General features: G+C 40.5%; 1 protein-coding gene and 1 non-coding gene across 4 annotated transcripts; one reads left to right on the forward strand and one right to left on the reverse strand.

Annotated features, from left to right (window-relative positions):
• The first annotated feature begins 216 nt into the window (after positions 1-216).
• On the forward strand, positions 217-9,899 carry LOC103834307 (mucin-17). Of its 3 annotated transcripts, XM_033276842.1 has the most exons (21): positions 217-428; positions 515-573; positions 656-2,253; positions 2,409-2,834; positions 2,924-3,085; positions 3,212-3,346; positions 3,528-3,953; positions 4,102-4,218; positions 4,501-4,814; positions 4,920-5,326; positions 5,459-5,511; positions 5,587-5,688; positions 5,788-6,825; positions 6,862-7,490; positions 7,587-7,695; positions 7,893-8,073; positions 8,196-8,263; positions 8,336-8,451; positions 8,536-9,351; positions 9,433-9,530; positions 9,620-9,899. In XM_033276842.1, the coding sequence occupies exons 3-20, from the start codon at positions 666-668 to the stop codon at positions 9,520-9,522; spliced, it is 6,777 nt and encodes a 2,258-aa protein (XP_033132733.1). In that variant the 5' UTR covers positions 217-428; positions 515-573; positions 656-665; the 3' UTR covers positions 9,523-9,530; positions 9,620-9,899. The 3 variants fall into 3 exon arrangements, with proteins under 3 accessions (XP_033132733.1, XP_033132732.1, XP_033132731.1); XM_033276841.1 differs by having other exon boundaries at positions 5,788-7,490; positions 9,604-9,899; XM_033276840.1 differs by having other exon boundaries at positions 5,788-7,490.
• A 6,806-nt stretch (positions 9,900-16,705) lies between these two features.
• Positions 16,706-26,380, reverse strand: LOC103849405. The gene is made up of 20 exons (XR_004450085.1): positions 26,152-26,380; positions 26,007-26,065; positions 24,327-25,924; positions 23,747-24,172; positions 23,496-23,657; positions 23,236-23,370; positions 22,651-23,055; positions 22,387-22,503; positions 21,838-22,133; positions 21,326-21,732; positions 21,136-21,188; positions 20,959-21,060; positions 19,158-20,858; positions 18,953-19,061; positions 18,575-18,755; positions 18,385-18,452; positions 18,196-18,311; positions 17,296-18,111; positions 17,117-17,214; positions 16,706-17,027 (listed from the first exon to the last, which is right to left on the reverse strand). It is a non-coding gene; the product is annotated as an uncharacterized LOC103849405 (transcript).
• Positions 26,381-27,902: the final 1,522 nt, after the last annotated feature.

A 27,902-nucleotide genomic window follows, 5' to 3' on the forward strand; every position in this document is an offset into this window, starting at 1 on the left:
ATAGTGATAATTTTGCCGTGTGTGATTTTTATTCTTTAAAACATTTCTCTTACCGTACCGTTATTAACGTTTACCTCTTGCCTTTTGGTCATTGTGAGAAAAAAAAAAAGACTCCCGTTTATTTACCTCTCGGTCACTAAATTTTCTCTCGAGTGAACTTCACGTTTAAAAAACCTACTATCAGATGTTTTTTGTTAAATTCAATACTAGCCGCAAGATTGAGGAAATAAGACACGTGTCAGTGTGGATGTAGCGGAATGAGCATCCATATTTTTTGTTTATAATTTAAATTTATTATTCGTTTGATTTCCCTGAGTAAATCGAATAATTAATCGATCATTCTCTCTCTCTCTCCCAATCTGCTTCACTCGCCAAACCTCTTTTCTTCGCCGGAACCCTAGGTCCGCCCCATCAGCTTGAATTTTCCGGTAAGTTTAACCTTCTTGACCACCGACGCAACGGATGCGAGAGGGTAGATAGTATTGACGAGTTTGCTATTGTTTTGGTGGAGCAGTAGATGAACGTGCGATTAGGGAACATCTGAGGTCGGTTTTCGTCGCCGAATGGAGGGAGGTAGCGTTTCTATACACTCGAGTTGAATTCATCTCTTTGTTTAAAGCTTTGATTTTTACACATGTTCTCTCATATATGTCAGGAATAGCCCCATGGATTATGATGACAGTGACTTTCAAAACCAGAATCTCCATTTAGCTGGTGAAGCTAACACTAAGTTTCCTCCGGTGTCTCTTCCAAGGTTTGATTTTGACGAGCATCTGAGGTTTGATAGTTTAGTCGAAACTGAGGCTTTTCTTGGTATTGAGGGTAACGAAGATAGTAACTGGATTGAGGATTTCTCTCGTGCAAGTAGTGGTGTAGTGTTTAGCTCAGCTGCAACTGAGTCTTGTGCCATTTCTAGGCATACTAATGTTTGGTCTGAGGCTACTTCCTCAGAATCCGTTGAAATGCTTTTGAATTCGGTTGGACAGGACGACCAAGTCATTGTAAGAGAGAAAGATAATTCTATCAAGAAATCTGGTGATCTAGGCTGCACAATGGATCAATTGGAGCCTGGCCTTGAGACTATTCTTTCCAAAGAGGAAACTCCCACCAACCCTTCTGTGGATGATACTCCAGCAGACTCCTGCAAGACAGATGCTGCACAGGAACAGGTCCCGCTGAAAGATGACTCACCAACTCTTGTGGAGGAGGAGCCGGAAGATAATGCCATTTTGGCTTCAAATACAGCCGCTGTGCCTGTAGAGGTTGTGGATACTGCTTGTCATGATAAGATAGGGACTGAGACAACGCATAGTCTTCTTGACCAAACCGTTGCGGAAAATAATGCAGTTTTAGCTCATGTGAGTTCTGCTGGTCTTGATACGATAGGAACTGAGACGACTGATAGTGTTCATAACCAAACCCTTACGGAAGAGGCATCCATGGAGGAAAACAATGTCGTTTTACCTTCAGATACCGGGACTGTAGAGGCTGTGGATACTGGTGGTCATGCCAATATAAGAACTGAGACTACTGATAGTCTTCTTGACCAAACAGAAGACGAAGCCAACACAGAATCAAGGATGGAAATCGATTGTAGCCACGGAACTGTACAGACTGGGGTTTCTGCTAGTGGTGAGTTGAATAATCATAATCAGACCACTTTGCTTCCAGAGCTTTTCAATGATGAAAATGATATCAGCGACCACACTGCTAAGTCTGATCTGAAGGATATGGAGCTATCTGATGTCACGGTACTAGAAAGAGGGGACCAAGCTCTCTCTTCTCTTGAGGTAGCTGAACCAGACGTTTCAGGGATCCAATGCCAAGATCTTCCTGTCAGCAGTGCCAATACCAGCGCAACAGTTGAAGCATCTTTGGAACTCACTGGGGTATTACCAAATATAACAAGCAGTGAACATGAATCTACTTTTCAGACTCAGACACATACAGAGATACTTCGAGTTGAGACTTCAGAAAGTGTTCATGTTTCGCAAATGGACTCAATGGTTGAATCCACAGATGGTGATGTGTCTAGGAAGGGTGACAATAAGAAAGGTAGTGCTCGCATATCTTATCTCAAACAAAACATGGAATTAGCTGTCAATGCCAATGATAGAGATCAGGATGCCAAGAGCTCTCAAGTCTTATCTGAAAGCTTTGTATCCGAGTCTGTTGGTTATGTTTCAAGAGACTCTGCATCCAAGCTGGTGGAGTCAAATTCTCAGTCTGACACCATTCCAAAAGAAAATCCAGGTAATTATGTTGTCTCATTCTTTTGATATATACTTTTATACTCTTGGTTCTGCATTTTTTTTCTTTTTTTTTTTTTTTTTTTTGGGTTTTGATATATCATAATTATTTATATATAAACCCTCTACATGTGTATGTGTATACATTTTATTTCTCAGGGACTATGATTGACATTAAAGAATGTGAAGCCTTTCCTCTCAAACCTGAAGAATCGCGACATCTAAGCCAAGATGGAGCTTCTGCTGTCAGTCTTACATCTTCAGTAGATTTACATATGGTGACTACATCATCTGAGGCTAATGAGCAAGTCAATTTCTCTGTAACCGAGAAGGTTTTATCTGGCGAACCTGAAAATTGCCAAACTGTTTCACCTGTGAAAGCAAGTAATTCAGGGATTCATATTGCACAACAACCTAGCAAGCATACTGAAGATACTCAGCAAAGTACACAATTTCTCCATGGTTGTCCTACCTCTGAAGGGTCAAAGGATGCAGTAGATGCTGATGCCGCTGGACAAGTTTTGCCTCAGCAGTGCGAGGAAACAATTTTAGAAAAAAATCTAACAGAAGTTGTAGACGTCCCTGGTAAATGTTTTTTTTTTTTTTTTGCACGTGCTCTTTTCTTTGTATACTGTCGTTCCGTTAAGACCTTACCATATTTGCGTTTTCCTTAGAGACTCGGTCAATCCTGGACAAGGATGCCTTAAATGAAAAACCTAAAGCTAGCTCCTTGGCTAATCTTCGGACTGAAGCTGTGGCAGATTGCCAGGAAGAGGATAAGACTGCTGCATCCGGTAGGATTATGACATCTGCTACTTCTGTTTCATACCCCGCAGGTGAGTTTGTATGATCATGTGAAACTTTCTTTCTAGCAGTTTCTTCTGATTTTTTTTTTTATTTTTTAGAATGGTTTATTTAGAAAGATACATATTAGGTATGTGAATATTTGTGAATTCATACAGATCCGGATGCCAAGAGCTCTCATGTCTTATCTGAAAGCGTTGTGTCTGAGTCTGTTGGTTATGTTATAAGAGACTCCGCATCCAAGCTGGTGGAGTCAAATTCTCAGTCTGACACCATTCCAATAGACAAATCAGGTAATTATATTGTCTCATTCTTTTGATATATAGTTTCATACTCTGGGTTCTGTATTTCTTCTTCTTCTTTCTTTTTTTTTTGGGTTTAGCGTACAGCCGGTAATTGCATACAAAATTGATATATCATAATTACTTATTTATAACACTCTACATGTGTATGTGTATACCTTTTATATCTCAGGGACAATGACTGACGGTAAAGAATGTGAAGCATTTCCTCTCAAACCTGAAGAATCGCAACATCTAAGCCAAGATGGAGCACCTGCTGTCAGTCTTACATCTGCAGTAGATTTGCATATGGTGACTACATCATCTGAGGCTAATGAGCAAGTCAATTTCTCTGTAACCGGGAAGGTTTCATCTGCCGAACCTGAAAATTGTCAAACTGTTCTACCCGTGGAAGCAAGTAATTCAGGGGGTCCTATTGTACAACAACCTAGGAAGCAGACTGAAGATACTCACCAAAGTTCACAATTTGTCGAAGGCTGTCCTGCCTCTGAAGGGCCAAAGGATGCAGTAGATGCTGATGCCGCTGGACAAGTTTTGCCTCAGCAGTGTGAGGGAAGAATTTTAGAAGAAAATCTAACAGAAGTTGTAAACGTCCCTGGTAATGTTTTTTTTTTTTGGCCGTAGTATTTGCACGTGTAGTCTTTTCTTTGTATATTGTCGTTCCGTAAAGACCTTACCATATTTGTTTACTCTTTGATGGTTTGATTTATGTTGAAGTAATCTCTTTTCTTTTGCGTTTTCCCCAGAGTCTCAGTCAGTTCTGGACAACGATGCCATAAATGAAAACCCTAGTGCTAGCTCCTTGGCTAAGACTGCTACCGGTGGGATTAAGACAGTTGCGACTCCTGTTTCACACCCCACAGGTGAGTGTGTATGATCATGTAGCAGCAAGAAGTTTCTTCTGATTTTTTAGAATGGTTTATTAAAAAGATACATATTAGGTGTGTTTCCACGATAGAATCAATAATCTGTGTAAATTTTAAATAAGAGAATTTGTCTGTTAAAAAATGCAGTTACTATAAACTTATGACTAAGTTTTACCGGTCTTGATCTTGGGACGACCAATGCTTTTCCTTTTCTAGATTCGTGGAATAAAAGAATGTGCACTCATCGAAAATATATACCTGTCCTTGCGGATATTGCAGGTGGTGTAATTGAGGTAGGAGTGTCCTGTGCTTCTACAAGTTCTGAGCCTTTTGTAAAGTCCCATGTTACTGGAACTGAAAACGCTGCTACAGATTTAGGGTCTCATGTCATTTCTTCCCCAGCTCGTAAGATGACCGAACTACAACTTAGTAAGACAGAGGATCAGAAAAAGACAGAGGATCAGAATACTTTGAGTTTGATGGCTACCGAATCTCCGGTCTTGGATAGAAACCCGACCTCCAGCAGTGGGCTGAACTTGACTTCCGATTCAAGGAAAGCAGTGGAAATTTCCGAAACTACCCTTGTCTCTCCGGTACGTCCGATCTATATCTCAACATAGTTTCATCACTAGACAAAGCGAATGCTGTTACATTATGTTGTTATCATCCTTACGTAGCATATGCTTTTGTTTATTCAGATGGTGGTGGGATCTCCGTCAAAATCTAGCTTAGAGAAAACAGCTGCGAAGTCTTCGAAAACAAAATCTGAGCGTAAACCCAGGCGAACACCTAAATCTGCAGGAAAAGAGACTTCTAGAAAAGGAAATAGTGTAAAGGGGGCTGCACCTTTTCAACATTTTCAAAGTGCAGGCAAAGCAAATGCTGTTAATCAGAGTTCTGGTTCTTCTATTCAAATCACACACTCTACTGAGAAACAGCAAAGTCTTCAGACTCCTGTTCTTAATTCGTTTGGTACCCTTTCAGCCCCCACGACTAGTCTACCGGAAATGAATTCTACTGCTCCCTCAAGCATTTTTCGTCGACCTTTCACTGACTCGCAACAAGTGCAACTACGTGCACAGATTTTTGTTTATGGTGGTCTAATGTAAGTTCTATGTTACGTGCTCGTAAGTTTTGTTGAGTCAGAGAGACTCAGTAGCGATCTCATTCAGAGTTCTTGCACATCTTACTGTCTTACAAAATTATAATTGTTTTGTTTTTTTCTCTCCCGTTACAGCCAAGGGACAGCACCCGATGAAGCTTATATGATATCTGCATTTGGTAGTGCTGGTAAGACTATTATTCTCTTAACCTATTGTATTACCCATTTTTGAGAGAAAGCATGTTGATTCTGAACTTCTCTAGATGGTGGGAGAGGCACTTGGGAGAAAGCATGGCGTGCTTGTGCTGTGAGGGCTCAGAGAATGCGTGTTTCTAGTCCTGAAACGCCATTGCAATCACGTGCAGGTTTCTAGTTCGATTTATTCAGCTCTTATGGTTATATTTTATTTCTCAGCTCTGCTGCTGTTTGCATTCCGTAGCTAAATACCCGAAACTGCATTCCAGGGAAGACAGAGACCCCGTCAATGAGTCACACCAGTAGCAAAGTGAGTTCAGCGACGAAACCCATAATTCCACTCTCATCACCTTTATGGAGTTTGTCAACTCCCCTCGAAACTTTACAATCAAGAAGCATTCAGAGAGGTTCAGCTGCTGCACCACTGCCTTCTTCATCACATGCTCATCAAGCTGCATCAGTAACGAATATTGGACATAATACGGCTTGGATGTCCCCTCTCCCTTACCCCAACCCGTGGCTTGCTTCTCCGCAGACCAGTGGGTTCGATGTTGGTTCTCGTTTCCCCGTTTTCCCGATCACCGAATCTGTAAAATTGACACCCACAAAAGAATCGTCCTTGCCTTACTCTGGCGGTAAGCATGTTCTGAGTGGAACTTCTGGCAATGTTTTCAAAGGGACACAAACACTTGAGCCAGCCAGTACAGTTGTAGCACCTGCTCAACACTCCACTGGGACGAAATCAAGGAAACGGAAGAAAATGCCAGTCTCTGTGGAGTCTGATCCAAGCATTTTAAATTCGCTACAGCAGACAGAAGTAGTTGTCTCACCTCTTGTTTCTATATCAACACCTGTACCTATTACAGCTGCTCCGGGTAGTCTGTCTTCTAACGCAGGCACACTGGCCAGTGTTGATTCCATCTCTGCAGTCCCTATGAACCTGGTATCTACGTTCCCTGGGAAGAAAATGAAATCATCTTTGCAATCCCCAATTTTTGGTGGTAACCTTGTATCTGAAGTTAAGCAGAGATCTGTGTTGCCGGCAGATACCATTGATAAGCTTAATGAGGCTAAGATGCATGCAGAGGATGCTTCTGCTCTCGCTACTGCAGCCGTTAGTCACAGCGAATACGTATGGAAGCAGATAGAGCAACAGAGGCATGCTGGCCTCCAGCCAGAAACTCAAGGCAGATTAGCTTCCGCTGCTGTTGCCATAGCTGCTGCCGCTGCAGTGGCAAAGGCTGCAGCTGCCGCCGCCAATGTCGCAGCTAATGCGGCGTTTCAGGCAAAATTAATGGCTGAAGAAGCATCCCTTCCTAGTGTTTCTTATCAGGGTAATGATCTCCACAAGTCAAATGATGTACTAACTCAAGGCCAGGGTACCCCTGCTTCTGTCTTGAAGGGTGAAGGTGCAGTGGTCAGCTCCAGTCCGTTCCTTAGTGCTGCCAGAGAGGCGGCTAAGAAGAGGGTCGAGGCTGCCACAGCGGCCACCAAACGAGCTGAAAATGTGGAGTCTATTGTTAAGGCAGCAGAACTGGCATCAGAGGCGGTTTCACAAGCTGGAATACTTGTTTCAATGGGTCATCCTCCGTCGCTCAATAAGCTGGTGGAGGTGGGTCCAAGTAATTATTGGAGGCAGGCTCAAGAATCTGAGAAAGCGCAGCCTTGTAAAGTGGGTGTATTAGAAAAAGAAACTGAGACTACTAGTGATAGAGGTTTTGCTAGTCCCAGCACTGCGCATACTGAGTTGGATGGCTCCGTGAGAGCAGCTGATGGTCTAGGTCTAGTTTCTGCCACTGGAAAGAAAACAAATGGACAGAAAGGTCATATAAGTGCAGACGTGGCTAAACACACTGCTGTAGTTTTCGAGCCAGAAGTTGGGTCAAAATCTTCGATTGACACCCAGACTGAAAGTGAGCAGATTATGAAAAAAACAAACGACGAGTGCATCAAGGAAGGTTCTCATGTAGAGGTTTGTGCTATGTTTGCATATATACACTTTCTATAGCAAACTGCTCGCTGCTGGTTGTGTTTCTTTTTGTAATGGAGATAAAAAATTTCTATGTAGGTTTTCAAGGAAGGACCTGAATTAAGAACCGCATGGTACTCTGCCAATGTATTGAGCTTAGAGGATGGGAAAGCTTATGTGCTGTTCAGTGACCTTTCTGTAGAACAAGGTTTATTAGTTGGCCATAAATTTTTTTATGTTGTCCTTGCAGTGATCGGTATTTGATCGTTATCTTTCATTTACTTTACATATTGCTCCAAGTGTATGATATATATGTAACCGTATATAATCACCCACTTTCCATTATTATATTTTATGCATGTGCAGTACTCTATTAGTTGATCCGATTCTTTTATCTCTTATCAGGAACAGATAAGCTGAAGGAGTGGGTAGCCCTCAAAGGTGAAGGTGATGAGGCCCCGAAAATAAGAACTGCTCGTTCTATTACTGCCCTGCCATATGAAGGAACCAGGAAGAGGCGTAGAGCTGCCATTGGGGATCCTGTGTGGAAAATTGGAGATAGGGTAGACTCGTGGGTTCATGACAGGTAACAGCAATGATCCCACAACACAAAATCTGAATTGTTTTGAATTTTCCGTTTTGTGAAATCCTATTCTATTCGTTCCACTAACTTTGGAAGCTTTATCTATGTGTTTTGTTCTCCTTTAGTTGGTTGGAGGGTGTTATCACGGAGAAGAACAAAAATGATGAAAATACAGTGACTGTGCATTTTCCAGGTTCGTAAAGACGTGTGATGAAGATATCTCATTTTCATGTTCTAAACTGTTTGTCACTTTTCTTTTTGGCAGCACAAGGAGAGACTTTGACTATCAAAGTTTGGAATCTTCGTCCTTCTCTTGTATGGAAAGATGGAAGGTGGATTGAATGTTCTACTTCAGGAGAAAACATCAGCTCGTCACATGAGGTACTACTATGACCCTTCTGTGAAGCTAGAAGCTTCGTTTTGGATGCTTTGCTATTTTGAATGACTCGAAAATTTGAATTGCAGGGTGATACTCCAAAGGAGAAGCGTCCTAGACTAGGAGCTCCATCTCCTGTGGCTGAAGGAAAAGACACAAAAATGGAAACTGTCGTTGGTCCGGATTTAGGTAAACCGCCTCAGACTGGTGTTCTTGACCTCGGTGTTTCAGAGACTACATTTAACATCGGGAGAAAGGAGGGCAATCCTGGTCCACTCCGAATGAAGAGAACCGGTTTGCAAACGCAGGGAGCAAAAGTGATCTATGGTGTCCCTAAACCTGGAAAGACAAGGAAGTTCATGGACGTGAGCAAACACTACGTTTCAGAGGCGAGCAATCAAACTCGGAAACAGAAGGAACCAGCTAAGGCTGTGAAACCAATTGTGCCCCAAAATCCAGGACCAGGGAGCTGGAGATTGCCTTCTAAACCGAGAGAAAAACAGACGACAACAACAACGAAGCCCAAGACTTTCAAACCTGCGCCCAAGACCAAAGAGAAGCCGGTTGCTGCACCTAGGATAATTCCCCGCAAGGACTCTCGTTATACAACATCCTCAAATATGGAATCTGAAGATGCCGTTGGTCAGAGTGGAGAGAACAAAGGTCCTGCATCAACTTCCAGGGATCCAGGCAAGGGAACAGGGGAAGAGCAAATCACATCATCTTCACAACAAGGCCAAGATACTTGTTCCCAGTCAAGCACTACTGGTAAAGGGAAAGTAGCTCCTACTGCAGGGAGGTTAGCCAAGATTGTAGAGGATAAGGCGTCGGATGATAATTCTTCAAAAGCATCAGATGGAATGGAACCACGTAGGTCTGTCCGCAGGATTCAGCCAACTTCTAGAGTAAGTATACAGGACACTACATTAATTTCTATATGGCAATCACTTTAATTTACTTTTGAGTTTATGTGCTTTGCTCTCTAGCTACTTGAAGGTCTGCAAACATCGATGATGACCTCAAAGATTCCTTCCATGTCACACAGCAGAAGTCACCAAAGTCAAAGGAAAAAGTAACTCTAGAGGTGATGTTCTATAGTGTCTAGTAGTAAAATGACTTGGACGCAACTATATTGAGCTACGAGTCTAAGACTATAGATTTTGTTTTTGGCAGGCAAGTAGGTGATGGAAGTAGCAAAAGCAAGTGCACATAAAAACCTAAAAGGAAGTAAGAGGCAGTCTGCTGCTGTTTGGTTCAAGCTCCGTTGTTGGTTGGGGGAGAGATGATATGTTATTGTAGGTGTGTTTTTGATGTTTATTTTAGTCAGATGTTCTATCTCTCTCACTCGGTGTGTCTCAGTGAGATAAGATGAAGTATATTCGTGACATTGTTGTAGGAACTAAAACAACAGTTTTATTATTGCCAAGTATCATCATCATCTTCCCTGACTCTATTTAATCCTCTCATCAAGTATATAGATACATTTGTTTCACATTTATTTAAGATTATGATCGATCATACGACTGAATTATTACACAGTTGTTACAGGAGCAAAAGCTTCTTGTATTGTCTAAACAGGCTGGGCATGCCACTTCTGAATCTTGTCTAAACAGTTGACTAACGTCTTGGCTCGGTTTTGGAATCCCCTTGAACTGAATCTTGTTCTCTTTGTTCTACGGTCATGGATCAAGTGAACGGGAACTGGAATCTCCCATTTGATGAACTCCTTGTACCATGTGTACAATGTTGTTTTGGGAGCAAGAACCAAAGGCCTCTTCCCACGAAATATCTTCAAGTAGCTTGCGAGAAAAGCTATGATGAGAAATGTTTTGCCTGCTCCTGGGGTATGAGAAACCACACAGCCACCTATCTTATCTGAACTTGGATCCATCATCGAAGGAACCACTGACCCGGCTAGGTTTCTCCAGAGAAACTCAAAAGCTTTCTTCTGGTGCATGTGGAGTTTTCTCTTAAGCTGTGGTATTAGTGACCAAACGTTCTCACTTTCTTCAGGTGAAGGAACCTCTAAGGAGGCCACGGGCATAGTGAAACTGCGTCTCTCATCTCCATCTTGTTTCACCTTAGTGTCTATGTCTTCTTATATCACAAGATAGTAAATATGATAAAGCTTTAATTCAAAAACAAAACATAATTATATATTAAAATATGAACTATGTTGAATGTCCTTGCTTTAGACCTTTGCATGAAAGATCTTCTATTCCTAAATGATAAACAATTTTATATAATATATGGTAAATCTCCTAAAACACCACAAAAATATTTTTTGACCAAAAGAACACAAATGGTGTATTTATAGGAGTTTTGATGATTTGTATTAAAATAACAAAATCACTTTTATTCAAACATGTTTTTTTAAAACACTTTAAAATCTAGTGTTATTGAATATGTCATTTCATAAAACACTTTGATATCATTGTTATTGAACAAAATTTAAATTGAAGATTTTAAAGTGGTTTAAGTGTACAAAGTTAGTTTTCTCTCATTGAGATGTGAATGTAAATGTGCGGAAACATGAAGTTTCTATTAAGAGTTTTGATGACTTTTTGTCCTCATCTTCTTCTTCTACTGGTTCTATATGAGGCCGACTAAGGACTGCAAAACTCGAACTCCATTGTCATCATCACCACTTCAGAAATCGTTCTCGCTACGGCTATAACCATTGGAGAGGGAGGCTTAAGGGAAACTGGAGTAAATGAGCATCAACTGATATTGACCAACGACAATGATTTTCGCCGAGTGGAATCCTTATGCTTTATGCTTATCGCTTAAATCAGATTAAAATATTGCAAACAGTTTTTCTATAAAATTATTTTATAAAAACATTAGAACATCAGATAAAAATATTGCATGAAGACTTCTGATGCAAAGGTTACATTCAAAACTGGCTGGTGGACCAATTGTTCAGTGTTTACAATGAGGTCGAATCTTCCAAAGATTTATGGGACGCTCTGAAATAAAATACAAGTCTTTCAATGTAGGCTCTGAGAAATTTGCCACTGGAAAATTTCTCAAATTCGTGATGGTCGATTCACGATCTATTATGGATCAAGTGCATGAACTACAATTGATCTGTAAACAATTCACTGAAGAGCGAATGAAGTTTTGTGAGACTTTCACAGTAAACTGCTTCATCGAAAAGCTTCCTCCCAAGTTGAAAAGATTTCAAGAATTATCTTGTTTACAAGCAAAAGGCCTTGACGTTGTCAAATCTGATTATCAGGCTTCAGAATGAGTCACTAAAACATGAAAAGGAAGTGCCAACTCATACTCACGATGTCAATGTCTCTGAGCATAAGAATAAGGGCAAAGGAAAGGCAAGATTCCAAAAATTTAGGCCGAACAAGCTTGCTCAATAAGCACCCACGAGCTTCAAGAAACAGGGCCAACATCCCACTAATAACAAATTCGTTGGGAAGTGCAACTGATGTGGCAAACTAGGACATATATCCTCAACAAAATGCTTCATAAGGTAACTCGCAAAACGCAACATGAAATTTTGAAAAGTAACCTACCTTCGCACAAATACCTCAAAGTGTGGGGGTGCTTGGCAAAAGTTGCAGTGCCACCTCCGAAAAGGTCTCAATTGGACCTAAAACCGTGGATGTTTTATTCATTGGTAAAGCACACAACAGTACCGCTTATAGGTTTCTTGAAATAAAATCAGATGTACCTGACATCCATGTTAATACTATCACGGAATCGAGGAATGCTTCATTCTTTGAAGACATATTTCTGTGTAAGGATAAACAACATCTCAAATGCGCTCGTGAAGAAATCGATGTGGTTATCTCCATTGATGAGGAAAGTACTTCTGGAACTTCTGCAATCAAAGCATAAGATGTTGTAGACAAACCTAGACGAAGCAAGATACCTCGTAAGGAAAAGTCTTTTGGTGAAGATTTCATGATCATATTTCTGGCTGAGAACGATCCGAAATCTTACGTTGAAGCCATGTCTAACCCTGACGTAGACTTCTGGAAAGAAGCAGTCAATAGTGAATTTGATTATATATTACAGAATCATACCTTCTAGATGGTTGATTTTCCTCCAGGGTTTAACCCACTAGAGTCTAGATGGCTGTTCAGAAGGAAATTGAAAACTGATGGTTTAGTTGATAAGCACAAGCCTGGTGGTGCAAGGACATAGACAAAAAGAATATGTAGATTTCTTTGGCATTTATTCTCCAGTAACGAGAATAAATTCAACCAGACTCTTGATCACAATTGTTTAAGAAACTTGGAAATCCATCAAATGGATGTTAAAACTGTCTTTCTAAATGGAGATTTAGAAGAGGAGATATACGTGAAACAATCTGAAGGTTTCGTGGTTCAGGGTTAAGAACAAAAAATTTGAAAATTCGTAAAGTCGTTGTATGAAATGAAGCAAGCTCCAAAACAATGACATGAAAATTTTGACAATGTAATGTTGTCAAATGATTTCCGCATTAGTGAATGTGATGAATGCATTTACGTCAAAAGTATTCCTAGTGGGTATATTTTGTTGTGCTTGTATGTGGATGACATTCTCATCATCGGCAGCAACAAAGATATCATCCAACAAACCAAGAACATACTTAATAGTCAGTTCGACATGAAAGACATGGGTCTTCCAGATGTTATTATTGATATTAAGATCACAAAGACTCCTAATGGGATAACCTTATCTCACGATCATTATGCTGAAAACATACTTGAGAAGTTCATGATCTATTCTAGTTGAACTGCAGAAACTCATGTTGACACTATGTTGCACTTGATCAAGAACGTAGGCGAGACAGTGTTATAAGGGGAGTATGCACGGGTAATTGCAAGTCTGATGTACTTAACCAATTGTACAAGACCTAATCTAGTGTGAGCGGTTAACGTATTAAGTCACTACACAAGTAATCCATGTCATACACAAGCGGTTAACGTATTAAGTCACTAACGTATTAAACTCATTCTGATGAGCCATCCAGATGACTTGTACTTTTAATGTCTAAAGGAACAAAACTCTCATATTCATCTAGATGGCTCATCTGGATGGAGAATCGAACAGCGCTCCCTCCCTATTTCACCTTTATAGTGTCTATGGATTATTTACAATAGATTTTTTTAAGAAAGAATTACACTCATAGGCAGTTTTCTAGTTTATTTTTTCACTATAAGAAAGTTTCAGCTACCAACTAGGGGTGTTCAATCCGGATATCAGTTCGGTTAATTAGGTTTGATATTTCGGTTAGTAAAATATAACTACCATTCTAAATCCATATTTACTTCGGTTCGGTTCGGTTTATATACCGTCGGTTTTTGGTTTATTCGGTTTTATACCAAAAAACATAATTATTTAGTTTTAGATCATATTATATGAATTTTAGAGTCATATTGTCAACACAGTCATTTATTAAAAATATATTACATGTTCAAATAAATGAACAAAAAAGTAAAAATGCTTTTACCATCAAATAAAATAATCAATTCTATAACTAAAATGAAAGCTTGAAATTTTGAAAATAAAAATATAAAACAAAACAGAAACATGAAAGAAAAGTTTTTCCACTCTTCTATATTTAGTGTTCATTAAAGTCATACTTTTTCAATTGAACACGAAACTCTGTTTGTTTACCGATAAAAAAAAAGTTGTGAAAATTTTCCATTAATTATTGACCATCAAATTTATAATCTTCATATTAATTTAGTGAAGACTAAAATAAAGCAAAAAGATCAAAAGAAGACTTAGAAAATAAGATGTCTGAATTGCGATGTATTGTTATTTAATTATAGTTCAAGTGTTTTACAAATTAAGGTTCTTTATTACTATAAAATTATGGTAATAGTTATTAAAACAAATTTAACTTATGTAACAAATAGCTTTTCATGTATTGTTATAAAATAGATACATATTTACATGTTTCTACTTTTAATCGGTTTTGTTCGGTTTAATCGGTTATATACCAAACCATATCCAATTTCTACGGTTTTTATAAAATTATATCCATTCGGTTTATATGGTATATACCAAAACCAAACCATATTGTCTATTTTGGTTCGGTTCGGTACGGTTTGGTTTTACCATATTGAACAGTCCTACCAACACACTTTTTCTCAATTTCAACACTTTCTCTCTTATTCCCAGCTTATGGAAACCCATCGCTACCATTTTTCTATTATTTCTAACTGAAACCTAACTAAAATACAAGAATTAAACTATGTGGCCACAAATCAATTTCTTTTTCTCTTTCCTTATCTCTTAAATTTTTCTTCGTTTTCTCATATAATTTTTTTCTTTTGTAAAACAAATCATGTTGAGAGGAAGATTAAGATTAATAGGTATATTTGAAACATGATGACGATGGAGTTCGAGTTTTGCAGTCCTTAGTCGGCCTCATATAAAACAAGTAGAAGAAGAAGATGAAGTCAAAGATGGCGACAGCAGTGAGGACAGAGACGACAACGACAAGGATGAAGAAGGTGAGGTGTGATTATGAGATACTAAGTTTGAATGGAATCATCGGCATCAACATTTGAAATCCTCGACTCTTCTTCCACTATGGATTTAACAATCGTTCCAGTGATGGATAGATAACTCCGATGAACTTGGGTTGTGCATGTCGCTGCTTCCTTATGTTTTCAACGAACCGGCTATGACTGAACTGAAATCTAATGAGTTCTTGTCTTCTGATTTTCCTCCACCGAACTTTCCATCTCACCAACCAAAGAACCAGGATTCCACTCGGCGGAAATCGTTGTCGTTGGTCAATATCAGCTTATGCTCATCTACTCCAGTTTCCCTTACGCCTCCGCTCTCCGATGGATGTAGCCGTCGTGAGAACGATTTCTGAAGTGGTGATGATGTCTCATTCCAGTGGAGTTTTTTACATCCATATTTGAAATCATATAACTTCTTATTTGCTAACAAGAAGGAGAAATCAGTGTTAAAAGCCATTGATTTGGGCTTCTCTATGTTCTTTGAATCTTGTAAAGATTACATCTTTGGAATATTAGTGTTCATCCTATGAATCTGCTGCTTATGTAAAAAAAATTCCTTTGTTGAAAGAGATAAGTTCACATAGATTGTAGGGAGTCCATATTATATTGGTTTGAAGTGTCGAACTAACACGGTTTTTATGTGTGTAAATGTAAATATGTGTACACATGGATGTTGTGAAATTGTGTACACGTGACAAAAAGTCATCAAGACTCTTAATAGAAACTTCATGTTTCCGCACATTTACATTCACATCTCAATGAGAGAAAATTAACTTGATACACTTAAACCACTCTAAAATCTTCAATTTAAATTTTGTTCAATAACAATGATATCAAAGTGTTTTATGAAATGACATATTCAATAACACTGGATTTTAAAGTGTTTTAAAAAAACATGTTTGAATAATAGTGAATTTATTATTTTAATACAAATCATCAAAACTCCTAGTTAAATACACCATTTGTGTTCTTTTGGTCAAAAAATATTTTTGTGGTGTTTTAGGAGATTTACCATATATTATATAAAATTGTTTATCATTTTTGGAATAGAAGATCTTTCATGCAAAGGTCTAAAGCAAGGACATTCAACATAGTTCATATTTTAATATATAATTATGTTTTGTTTTTGAATTAGAGCTTTATCATTTTTACTATCTTGTGATATAAGAAGACATAGACACTAAGGTGAAACAAGATGGAGATGAGAGACGCAGTTTCACTATGCCCGTGGCCTCCTTAGAGGTTCCTTCACCTGAAGAAAGTGAGAACGTTTGGTCGCTAATACCACAGCTTAAGAGAAAACTCCACATGCACCAGAAGAAAGCTTTAGAGTTTCTCTGGAGAAACCTAGCCGGGTCAGTGGTTCCTTCGATGATGGATCCAAGTTCAGATAAGATAGGTGGCTGTGTGGTTTCTTATACCCCAGGAGCAGGCAAAACATTTCTCATCATACCTTTTCTCGCAAGCTACTTGAAGATATTCCGTGGGAAGAGGCCTTTGGTTCTTGCTCCCAAAACAACATTGTACACATGGTACAAGAAGTTCATAAAATGGGAGATTCCAGTTCCCGTTCACTTGATCCATGACCGTAGAACAAAGAGAACAAGATTCAGTTCAAGGGGATTCCAAAACCAAGCCAAGACGTTAGTCAACTGTTTAGACAAGATTCAGAAGTGGCATGCCCAGCCTGTTTAGACAATACAAGAAGCTTTTGCTCCTGTAACAACTGTGTAATAATTCAGTCGTATGATCGATCATAATCTTAAATAAATGTGAAACAAATGTATCTATATACTTGATGAGAGGATTAAATAGAGTCAGGGAAGATGATGATGATACTTGGCAATAATAAAACTGTTGTTTTAGTTCCTACAACAATGTCACGAATATACTTCAACTTATCTCACTGAGACACACCGAGTGAGAGAGAGAGAACATCTGACTAAAATAAACATCAAAAACACACCTACAATAACATATCATCTCTCCCCCAACCAACAACGGAGCTTGAACCAAACAGCAGCAGACTGCCTCTTACTTCCTTTTAGGTTTTTATGTGCACTTAGCTTTTGCTACTTCCATCACCTACTTGCCTGCCAAAAACAAAATCTATAGTCTTAGACTCGTAGCTCAATATAGTTGCCTCCAAGTCATTTTACTACTAGACACTATAGAACATCACCTCTAGAGTTACTTTTTCCTTTGACTTTGGTGACTTCTGCTGTGTGACATGGAAGGAATCTTTGAGGTCATCATCGATGTTTGCAGACCTTCAAGTAGCTAGAGAGCAAAGCACATAAACTCAAAAGTAAATTAAAGTGATTGCCATATAGAAATTAATGTAGTGTCCTGTATACTTACTCTAGAAGTTGGCTGAATCCTGCGGACAGACCTACGTGGTTCCATTCCATCTGATGCTTTTGAAGAATTATCATCCGACGCCTTATCCTCTACAATCTTGGCTAACCTCCCTGCAGTAGGAGCTACTTTCCCTTTACCAGTAGTGCTTGACTGGGAACAAGTATCTTGGCCTTGTTGTGAAGATGATGTGATTTGCTCTTCCCCTGTTCCCTTGGCTGGATCCCTGGAAGTTGATGCAGGACCTTTGTTCTCTCCACTCTGACCAACGGCATCTTCAGATTCCATATTTGAGGATGTTGTATAACGAGAGTCCTTGCGGGGAATTATCCTAGGTGCAGCAACCGGCTTCTCTTTGGTCTTGGGCGCAGGTTTGAAAGTCTTGGGCTTCGTTGTTGTTGTCGTCTGTTTTTCTCTCGGTTTAGAAGGCAATCTCCAGCTCCCTGGTCCTGGATTTTGGGGCACAATTGGTTTCACAGCCTTAGCTGGTTCCTTCTGTTTCCGAGTTTGATTGCTCGCCTCTGAAACGTAGTGTTTGCTCACGTCCATGAACTTCCTTGTCTTTCCAGGTTTAGGGACACCATAGATCACTTTTGCTCCCTGCGTTTGCAAACCGGTTCTCTTCATTCGGAGTGGACCAGGATTGCCCTCCTTTCTCCCGATGTTAAATGTAGTCTCTGAAACACCGAGGTCGAGAACACCAGTCTGAGGCGGTTTACCTAAATCCGGATCAACTACAGTTTCCATTTTCGTGTCTTTTCCTTCAGCCACAGGAGATGGAGCTCCTAGTCTAGGACGCTTCTCCTTTGGAGTATCACCCTGCAATTCAAATTTTCGAGTCATTCAAAATAGCAAAGCATCCAAAACGAAGCTTCTAGCTTCACAGAAGGGTCATAGTAGTACCTCATGTGACAAGCTGATGTTTTCTCCTGAAGTAGAACATTCAATCCACCTTCCATCTTTCCATACAAGAGAAGGACGAAGATTCCAAGCTTTGATAGTCAAAGTCTCTCCTTGTGCTGCCAAAAAGAAAAAGAGACAAACAGTTTAGAACATGAAAATGAGATATCTTCATCACACGTCTTTACGAACCTGGAAAATGCACAGTCACTGTATTTTCATCATTTTTGTTCTTCTCCGTGATAACACCCTCCAACCAACTAAAGGAGAACAAAACACATAGATAAAGCTTCCAAAGTTAGTGGAATGAATAGAATAGGATTTCACAAAACGGAAAATTCAAAACAATACAGATTTTGTGTTGTGGGATCATTGCTGTTACCTGTCATGAACCCACGAGTCTACCCTATCTCCAATTTTCCACACAGGATCCCCAATGGCAGCTCTACGCCTCTTCCTGGTTCCTTCATATGGCAGGGCAGTAATAGAACGAGCAGTTCTTATTTTCGGGGCCTCATCACCTTCACCTTTGAGGGCTACCCACTCCTTCAGCTTATCTGTTCCTGATAAGAGATAAAAGAATCGGATCAACTAATAGAGTACTGCACATGCATAAAATATAATAATGGAAAGTGGGTGATTATATACGGTTACATATATATCATACACTTGGAGCAATATGTAAAGTAAATGAAAGATAACGATCAAATACCGATCACTGCAAGGACAACATAAAAAAATTTATGGCCAACTAATAAACCTTGTTCTACAGAAAGGTCACTGAACAGCACATAAGCTTTCCCATCCTCTAAGCTCAATACATTGGCAGAGTACCATGCGGTTCTTAATTCAGGTCCTTCCTTGAAAACCTACATAGAAATTTTTTATCTCCATTACAAAAAGAAACACAACCAGCAGCGAGCAGTTTGCTATAGAAAGTGTATATATGCAAACATAGCACAAACCTCTACATGAGAACCTTCCTTGATGCACTCGTCGTTTGTTTTTTTCATAATCTGCTCACTTTCAGTCTGGGTGTCAATCGAAGATTTTGACCCAACTTCTGGCTCGAAAACTACAGCAGTGTGTTTAGCCACGTCTGCACTTATATGACCTTTCTGTCCATTTGTTTTCTTTCAGTGGCAGAAACTAGACCTAGACCATCAGCTGCTCTCACGGAGCCATCCAACTCAGTATGCGCAGTGCTGGGACTAGCAAAACCTCTATCACTAGTAGTCTCAGTTTCTTTTTCTAATACACCCACTTTACAAGGCTGCGCTTTCTCAGATTCTTGAGCCTGCCTCCAATAATTACTTGGACCCACCTCCACCAGCTTATTGAGCGACGGAGGATGACCCATTGAAACAAGTATTCCAGCTTGTGAAACCGCCTCTGATGCCAGTTCTGCTGCCTTAACAATAGACTCCACATTTTCAGCTCGTTTGGTGGCCGCTGTGGCAGCCTCGACCCTCTTCTTAGCCGCCTCTCTGGCAGCACTAAGGAACGGACTGGAGCTGACCACTGCACCTTCACCTTCAAGACAGAAGCAGGGGTACCCTGGCCTTGAGTTAGTACATCATTTGACTTGTGGAGATCATTACCCTGATAAGAAACACTAGGAAGGGATGCTTCTTCAGCCATTAATTTTGCCTGAAACGCCGCATTAGCTGCGACATTGGCGGCGGCAGCTGCAGCCTTTGCCACTGCAGCGGCAGCAGCTATGGCAACAGCAGCGGAAGCTAATCTGCCTTGAGTTTCTGGCTGGAGGCCAGCATGCCTCTGTTGCTCTATCTGCTTCCATACGTATTCGCTGTGACTAACGGCTGCAGTAGCGAGAGCAGAAGCATCCTCTGCATGCATCTTAGCCTCATTAAGCTTATCAATGGTATCTGCCGGCAACACAGATCTCTGCTTAACTTCAGATACAAGGTTACCACCAAAAATTGGGGATTGCAAAGATGATTTCATTTTCTTCCCAGGAAACGTAGATACCAGGTTTATAGGGACTGCAGAGATGGAATCAACACTGGCCAGGGTGCCTGCGTTAGAAGACAGACTACCCGGAGCAGCTGTAATAGGTACAGGTGTTGATATAGAAACAAGAGGTGAGACAACTACTTCTGTCTGCTGTAGCGAATTTAAAATGCTTGGATCAGACTCCACAGAGACTGGCATTTTCTTCCGTTTCCTTGATTTCGTCCCAGTGGAGTGTTGAGCAGGTGCTACAACTGTACTGGCTGGCTCAAGTGTTTGTGTCCCTTTGAAAACATTGCCAGAAGTTCCACTCAAAACATGCTTACCGCCAGAGTAAGGCAAGGAAGATTCTTTTGTGGGTGTCAATTTTACAGATTCGGTGATCGGGAAAACGGGGAAACGAGAACCAACATCGAACCCACTGGTCTGCGGAGAAGCAAGCCACGGGTTGGGGTAAGGGAGAGGGGACATCCAAGCCGTATTATGTCCAATATTCGTAACTGATGCAGCTTGATGAGCATGTGATGAAGAAGGCAGTGGTGCAGCAGCTGAACCTCTCTGAATGCTTCTTGATTGTAAAGTTTCGAGGGGAGTTGACAAACTCCATAAAGGTGATGAGAGTGGAATTATGGGTTTCGTCGCTGAACTCACTTTGCTACTGGTGTGACTCATTGACGGGGTCTCTGTCTTCCCTGGAAATGCAGTTTCGGGTATTTAGCTACGGAATGCAAACAGCAGTAGAGCTGAGAAATAAAATATAACCATAAGAGCTGAATAAATCGAACTAGAAACCTGCACGTGATTGCAATGGCGTTTCAGGACTAGAAACACGCATTCTCTGAGCCCTCACAGCACAAGCACGCCATGCTTTCTCCCAAGTGCCTCTCCCACCATCTAGAGAAGTTCAGAATCAACATGCTTTGTCTCAAAAATGGGTAATACAATAGGTTAAGAGAATAATAGTCTTACCTGCACCACCAAATGCAGATATCATATAAGCTTCATCGGGTGCTGTCCCTTGGCTGTAACGGGAGAAAAAAACAAAACAATTATAATTTTGTAAGACAGTACGATGTGCAAGAACGCTGAATGAGATCGCTACTGAGTCTCTCTGACTCAACAAAACTTAAGAACACGTACAGAGTAACATAGAACTTACATAAGACCACCATAAACAAAAATCTGTGCGCGTAGTTGCACTTGTTGCGAGTCAGTGAAAGGTCGACGAAAAATGCTTGAGGGAGCAGTAGAATTCATATCCGGTAGACTAGTCGTGGGGGCTGAAAGGTTACCAAACGAATTAAGAACAGGAGTCTGAAGACTTTGCTGTTTCTCAGTAGAGTGTGTGATTTGAATAGAAGAACCAGAACTCTGATTAGCAGCATTTGCTTTGCCTGCACTTTGAAGATGTTGAAAAGGTGCAGCTCTCTTTACACTATTTCCTTTTCTAGAAGTCTCTTTTCCTGCAGATTTAGGTGTTCGCCTGGGTTTACGCTCAGATTTTGTTTTCGAAGACTTCGCAGCTGTTTTCTCTAAGCTAGATTTTGACAGAGATCCCACCACCATCTGAATAAACAAAAGCATATGCTACGTAAGGATAATAAAAACATAATGTAACAGCATTCGCTTTGTCTAGTGATGAAACTATGTTGAGATATAGATCGGACGTACCGGAGAGACAAGGGTAGTTTCGGAAATTTCCACTGCTTTCCTTGGATCGGAAGTCAAGTTCAGCCCACTGCTGGAGGTCGGGTTTCTATCCAAGACCGGAGATTCGGTAGCCATCAAACTCAAAGTATTCTGATCCTCTGTCTTATTAAGTTCTAGTTCGGTCATCTTACGAGCTGGGGAAGAAATGACATGAGACCCTAAATCTGTAGCAGCGTTTTCAGTTCCAGTAACATGGGACTTTACAAAAGGCTCAGAACTTGTAGAAGCACAGGACACTCCTACTTCAATTACACCACCTGCAATATCCGCAAGGACAGGTATATATTTTCGATGAGTGCACATTCTTTTATTCCACGAATCTAGAAAAGGAAAAGCATTGGTCGTCCCAAGATCAAGACCGGTAAAACTTAGTCATAAGTTTATAGTAACTGCATTCTTTAACAGATTATTGATTCTATCGTGGAAACACGCCTAATATGTATCTTTTTAATAAACCTTTCTAAAAAATCAGAAGAAACTTCTTGCTGCTACATGATCATACACACTCACCTGTGGGGTGTGAAACAGGAGTCGCAGCTGTCATAATCCCACCGGCAGCAGTCTTAGCCAAGGGGCTAGCGCTAGGGTTTTCATTTATGGCATCGTTGTCCAGAACTGGCTGAAACTCTGAGGAAAACGCAAAAGAAAAGAGATTACTTCAACATAAATCAAACCATCAAAGGGTAAACAAATATGGTAAGGTCTTTACGGAACGACAATATACAAAGAAAAGACTACACGTGCAAATACTACGGCCAAAAAAAAAACCATTACCAGGGACGTTTACAACGTCTGTTAGATTTTCTTCTAAAATTCTTCCCTCACACTGCTGAGGCAAAACTTGTCCAGCGGCATCAGCATCTACTGCATCCTTTGGCCCTTCAGAGGCAGGAGAGTGGTGAGTATCTTCAGTCTGCTTCCTAGGTTGTTGTACAATAGGACTCCCTGAATTACTTGCTTCCACGGGTGGAACAGTTTGACAATTTTCAGGTTCGCCAGATAAAACCTTCTCGGTTACAGAGAAATTGACTTGCTCATTAGCCTCAGATGATGTAGTCACCATATGTAAATCTACTGAAGATGTAAGACTGACAGCAGGTGCTCCATCTTGGCTTAGATGTTGCGATTCTTCAGGTTTGAGAGGAAATGCTTCACATTCTTTACCGTCAATCATTGTCCCTGAGAAATAAAAGGAATACACATACACATGTGGAGTGTTATAAATAAGTAATTATGATATATCAATTTTGTATGCAATTACCGGCTGTACGCTAAGCTCAAAAAAAAAGAAAGAAGAAGAAGAAATACAGAACCAAGAGTATGAAACTATATATCAAAAGAATGAGACAATATAATTACCTGATTTGTCTATTGGAATGGTGTCAGACTGAGAATTTGACTCCACCAGCTTGGATGCGGAGTCTCTTATAACATAACCAACAGACTCAGACACAACGCTTTCAGATAAGACATGAGAGCTCTTGGCATCCGGATCTGTATGAATTCACAAATATTCACATACCTAATATGTATCTTTCTAAATAAACCATTCTAAAAAAAAAAAAAAAAATCAGAAGAAACTGCTAGAAAGAAAGTTTCACATGATCATACAAACTCACCTGCGGGGTATGAAACAGAAGTAGCAGATGTCATAATCCTACCGGATGCAGCAGTCTTATCCTCTTCCTGGCAATCTGCCACAGCTTCAGTCCGAAGATTAGCCAAGGAGCTAGCTTTAGGGTTTTCATTTAAGGCATCCTTGTCCAGGATTGACCGAGTCTCTAAGGAAAACGCAAATATGGTAAGGTCTTAACGGAACGACAGTATACAAAGAAAAGAGCACGTGCAAAAAAAAAAAAAAAACATTTACCAGGGACGTCTACAACTTCTGTTAGATTTTTTTCTAAAATTGTTTCCTCGCACTGCTGAGGCAAAACTTGTCCAGCGGCATCAGCATCTACTGCATCCTTTGACCCTTCAGAGGTAGGACAACCATGGAGAAATTGTGTACTTTGCTGAGTATCTTCAGTATGCTTGCTAGGTTGTTGTGCAATATGAATCCCTGAATTACTTGCTTTCACAGGTGAAACAGTTTGGCAATTTTCAGGTTCGCCAGATAAAACCTTCTCGGTTACAGAGAAATTGACTTGCTCATTAGCCTCAGATGATGTAGTCACCATATGTAAATCTACTGAAGATGTAAGACTGACAGCAGAAGCTCCATCTTGGCTTAGATGTCGCGATTCTTCAGGTTTGAGAGGAAAGGCTTCACATTCTTTAATGTCAATCATAGTCCCTGAGAAATAAAATGTATACACATACACATGTAGAGGGTTTATATATAAATAATTATGATATATCAAAACCCAAAAAAAAAAAAAAAAAAAGAAAAAAAATGCAGAACCAAGAGTATAAAAGTATATATCAAAAGAATGAGACAACATAATTACCTGGATTTTCTTTTGGAATGGTGTCAGACTGAGAATTTGACTCCACCAGCTTGGATGCAGAGTCTCTTGAAACATAACCAACAGACTCGGATACAAAGCTTTCAGATAAGACTTGAGAGCTCTTGGCATCCTGATCTCTATCATTGGCATTGACAGCTAATTCCATGTTTTGTTTGAGATAAGATATGCGAGCACTACCTTTCTTATTGTCACCCTTCCTAGACACATCACCATCTGTGGATTCAACCATTGAGTCCATTTGCGAAACATGAACACTTTCTGAAGTCTCAACTCGAAGTATCTCTGTATGTGTCTGAGTCTGAAAAGTAGATTCATGTTCACTGCTTGTTATATTTGGTAATACCCCAGTGAGTTCCAAAGATGCTTCAACTGTTGCGCTGGTATTGGCACTGCTGACAGGAAGATCTTGGCATTGGATCCCTGAAACGTCTGGTTCAGCTACCTCAAGAGAAGAGAGAGCTTGGTCCCCTCTTTCTAGTACCGTGACATCAGATAGCTCCATATCCTTCAGATCAGACTTAGCAGTGTGGTCGCTGATATCATTTTCATCATTGAAAAGCTCTGGAAGCAAAGTGGTCTGATTATGATTATTCAACTCACCACTAGCAGAAACCCCAGTCTGTACAGTTCCGTGGCTACAATCGATTTCCATCCTTGATTCTGTGTTGGCTTCGTCTTCTGTTTGGTCAAGAAGACTATCAGTAGTCTCAGTTCTTATATTGGCATGACCACCAGTATCCACAGCCTCTACAGTCCCGGTATCTGAAGGTAAAACGACATTGTTTTCCTCCATGGATGCCTCTTCCGTAAGGGTTTGGTTATGAACACTATCAGTCGTCTCAGTTCCTATCGTATCAAGACCAGCAGAACTCACATGAGCTAAAACTGCATTATTTTCCGCAACGGTTTGGTCAAGAAGACTATGCGTTGTCTCAGTCCCTATCTTATCATGACAAGCAGTATCCACAACCTCTACAGGCACAGCGGCTGTATTTGAAGCCAAAATGGCATTATCTTCCGGCTCCTCCTCCACAAGAGTTGGTGAGTCATCTTTCAGCGGGACCTGTTCCTGTGCAGCATCTGTCTTGCAGGAGTCTGCTGGAGTATCATCCACAGAAGGGTTGGTGGGAGTTTCCTCTTTGGAAAGAATAGTCTCAAGGCCAGGCTCCAATTGATCCATTGTGCAGCCTAGATCACCAGATTTCTTGATAGAATTATCTTTCTCTCTTACAATGACTTGGTCGTCCTGTCCAACCGAATTCAAAAGCATTTCAACGGATTCTGAGGAAGTAGCCTCAGACCAAACATTAGTATGCCTAGAAATGGCACAAGACTCAGTTGCAGCTGAGCTAAACACTACACCACTACTTGCACGAGAGAAATCCTCAATCCAGTTACTATCTTCGTTACCCTCAATACCAAGAAAAGCCTCAGTTTCGACTAAACTATCAAACCTCAGATGCTCGTCAAAATCAAACCTTGGAAGAGACACCGGAGGAAACTTAGTGTTAGCTTCACCAGCTAAATGGAGATTCTGGTTTTGAAAGTCACTGTCATCATAATCCATGGGGCTATTCCTGACATATATGAGAGAACATGTGTAAAAATCAAAGCTTTAAACAAAGAGATGAATTCAACTCGAGTGTATAGAAACGCTACCTCCCTCCATTCGGCGACGAAAACCGACCTCAGATGTTCCCTAATCGCACGTTCATCTACTGCTCCACCAAAACAATAGCAAACTCGTCAATACTATCTACCCTCTCGCATCCGTTGCGTCGGTGGTCAAGAAGGTTAAACTTACCGGAAAATTCAAGCTGATGGGGCGGACCTAGGGTTCCGGCGAAGAAAAGAGGTTTGGCGAGTGAAGCAGATTGGGAGAGAGAGAGAGAATGATCGATTAATTATTCGATTTACTCAGGGAAATCAAACGAATAATAAATTTAAATTATAAACAAAAAATATGGATGCTCATTCCGCTACATCCACACTGACACGTGTCTTATTTCCTCAATCTTGCGGCTAGTATTGAATTTAACAAAAAACATCTGATAGTAGGTTTTTTAAACGTGAAGTTCACTCGAGAGAAAATTTAGTGACCGAGAGGTAAGTAAACGGGAGTCTTTTTTTTTTTCTTTTGCAATCACCGAGAGGTAAACGCAATGTTTTAAAAACCGGACCGGATACCGACTCGGCGTACTCACTAGTTTACTAGTCGGACCGGTTCAACCGAGATGTGGAGCAGAAGATGAAACTATTAAAAATCATTGAATGCCATCTTTGAATGTCCGTCGGCTTTACAAACATGCTCTCTAGCAGCAATCACGTCTCCACCTTTAGTATTCTCTAGCGCAAGTCACAAATATGGATTAATCTATTATGACGAAAAAATGATATAGAAGACCATGAGTTGGATAAAGATACTCACTCTTGGATAAAGACATGCTGTCTCGTCTCGCCCTCATGGAGAGACCACCCGTCATGCTGTCTCGTCTAGCCCTTACAGCGAGACCAACCCTTCCTTGCCACGTCTCTCCCTCACGGCAAGACCACCCGTCCTCACCATGCCTCGCCCTTATGGCCAGACCGATTGTCATCGTCTAGCCGTGATGGTGATGTCGACCTGTGCCGACCTTCTCGTCTCGCCCTCATGGCGAGACCATCCGTCCCATTGTCTCGTCTCGGCCTCATGGCGAGACCACCCGTCCTGTTTTCTCGTCTCGCCCTCATGGCGAGACCACCCACCCCCGCCGTCTAGTCTTGCCCTCACAATGAGACCACCCGTCCTGCTGTCTCGTCTAGCCCTTACAACGAGACCAACCCTTCCTTGCCACGCCTCACCCTCATGGCAAGACCGATCGCCATCGTCCCATGTCGCCCTCATGGTGAGATTAGTCCTTCACAAATAACCCTTTTTTACCAAGTAAATCCAGTTCAATTACCTAACACACAAAAAGGCATCTCTTTTACGCAGGTAATGCATGCTACATATATCGACGTGTCAAGATTTTGGCACCGATTGTAAAAACCTAATCTTGATGATTTAAAATCGAGGAGTATGGCATATCGCTCTTTAACCTCTCGCTAAAAAAAACTAATTAACCTCTTTGTTTGAACTCTACCAAAATAGTACAATGGCATTAGCTAAATTCTCACAAGTCTCTAAAAGTAGTAGTAGAATCGACATGACATACGTAGGTAGAACAAGAAAGATAAACTTTATCATAACCTCCTTTCCACCCTTTGATAACCATCGCCATGTCCAACCATTAATCAGGCTTTGTAGTTTTTCCTTAAGGAAAGCAAATAATTTTTCGTTTAGAGTCACTGATGTCCTCTAGGATTTCAAGATAAGATCTCATTTTTTCTTTATTTGCTATTTTCGTTGAAATTTTGATTGCATCCTTTACATGTCTGAATATCTTCTCACCAAAGCATAAAGACATTTCTTCATAGTTAATACATTGTCCTCATGTTTCTCCAAAAATCTTAATTGATTTCATGACTTCATAGTATTCATGGGGTTGCACCTTAGAAACAAAATAACATCAACAA

The sequence above is a fragment of the Brassica rapa genome, chromosome A08 (genome assembly GCF_000309985.2).
Source record: "Brassica rapa cultivar Chiifu-401-42 chromosome A08, CAAS_Brap_v3.01, whole genome shotgun sequence".
Lineage (NCBI taxonomy): Eukaryota > Viridiplantae > Streptophyta > Magnoliopsida > Brassicales > Brassicaceae > Brassica > Brassica rapa.

Coding starts and splice junctions, on each gene's coding strand:
- LOC103834307 (XM_033276841.1), top strand. CDS start 666: ATGGATTATGATGACAGTGACTTTCAAAACCAGAATCTCCATTTAGCT. Junction 5,512..5,586: donor ATCTGCATTTGGTAGTGCTG/GTAAGACTATTA, acceptor GAACTTCTCTAG/ATGGTGGGAGAGGCACTTGG. Junction 7,696..7,892: donor TGACCTTTCTGTAGAACAAG/GTTTATTAGTTG, acceptor ATCTCTTATCAG/GAACAGATAAGCTGAAGGAG.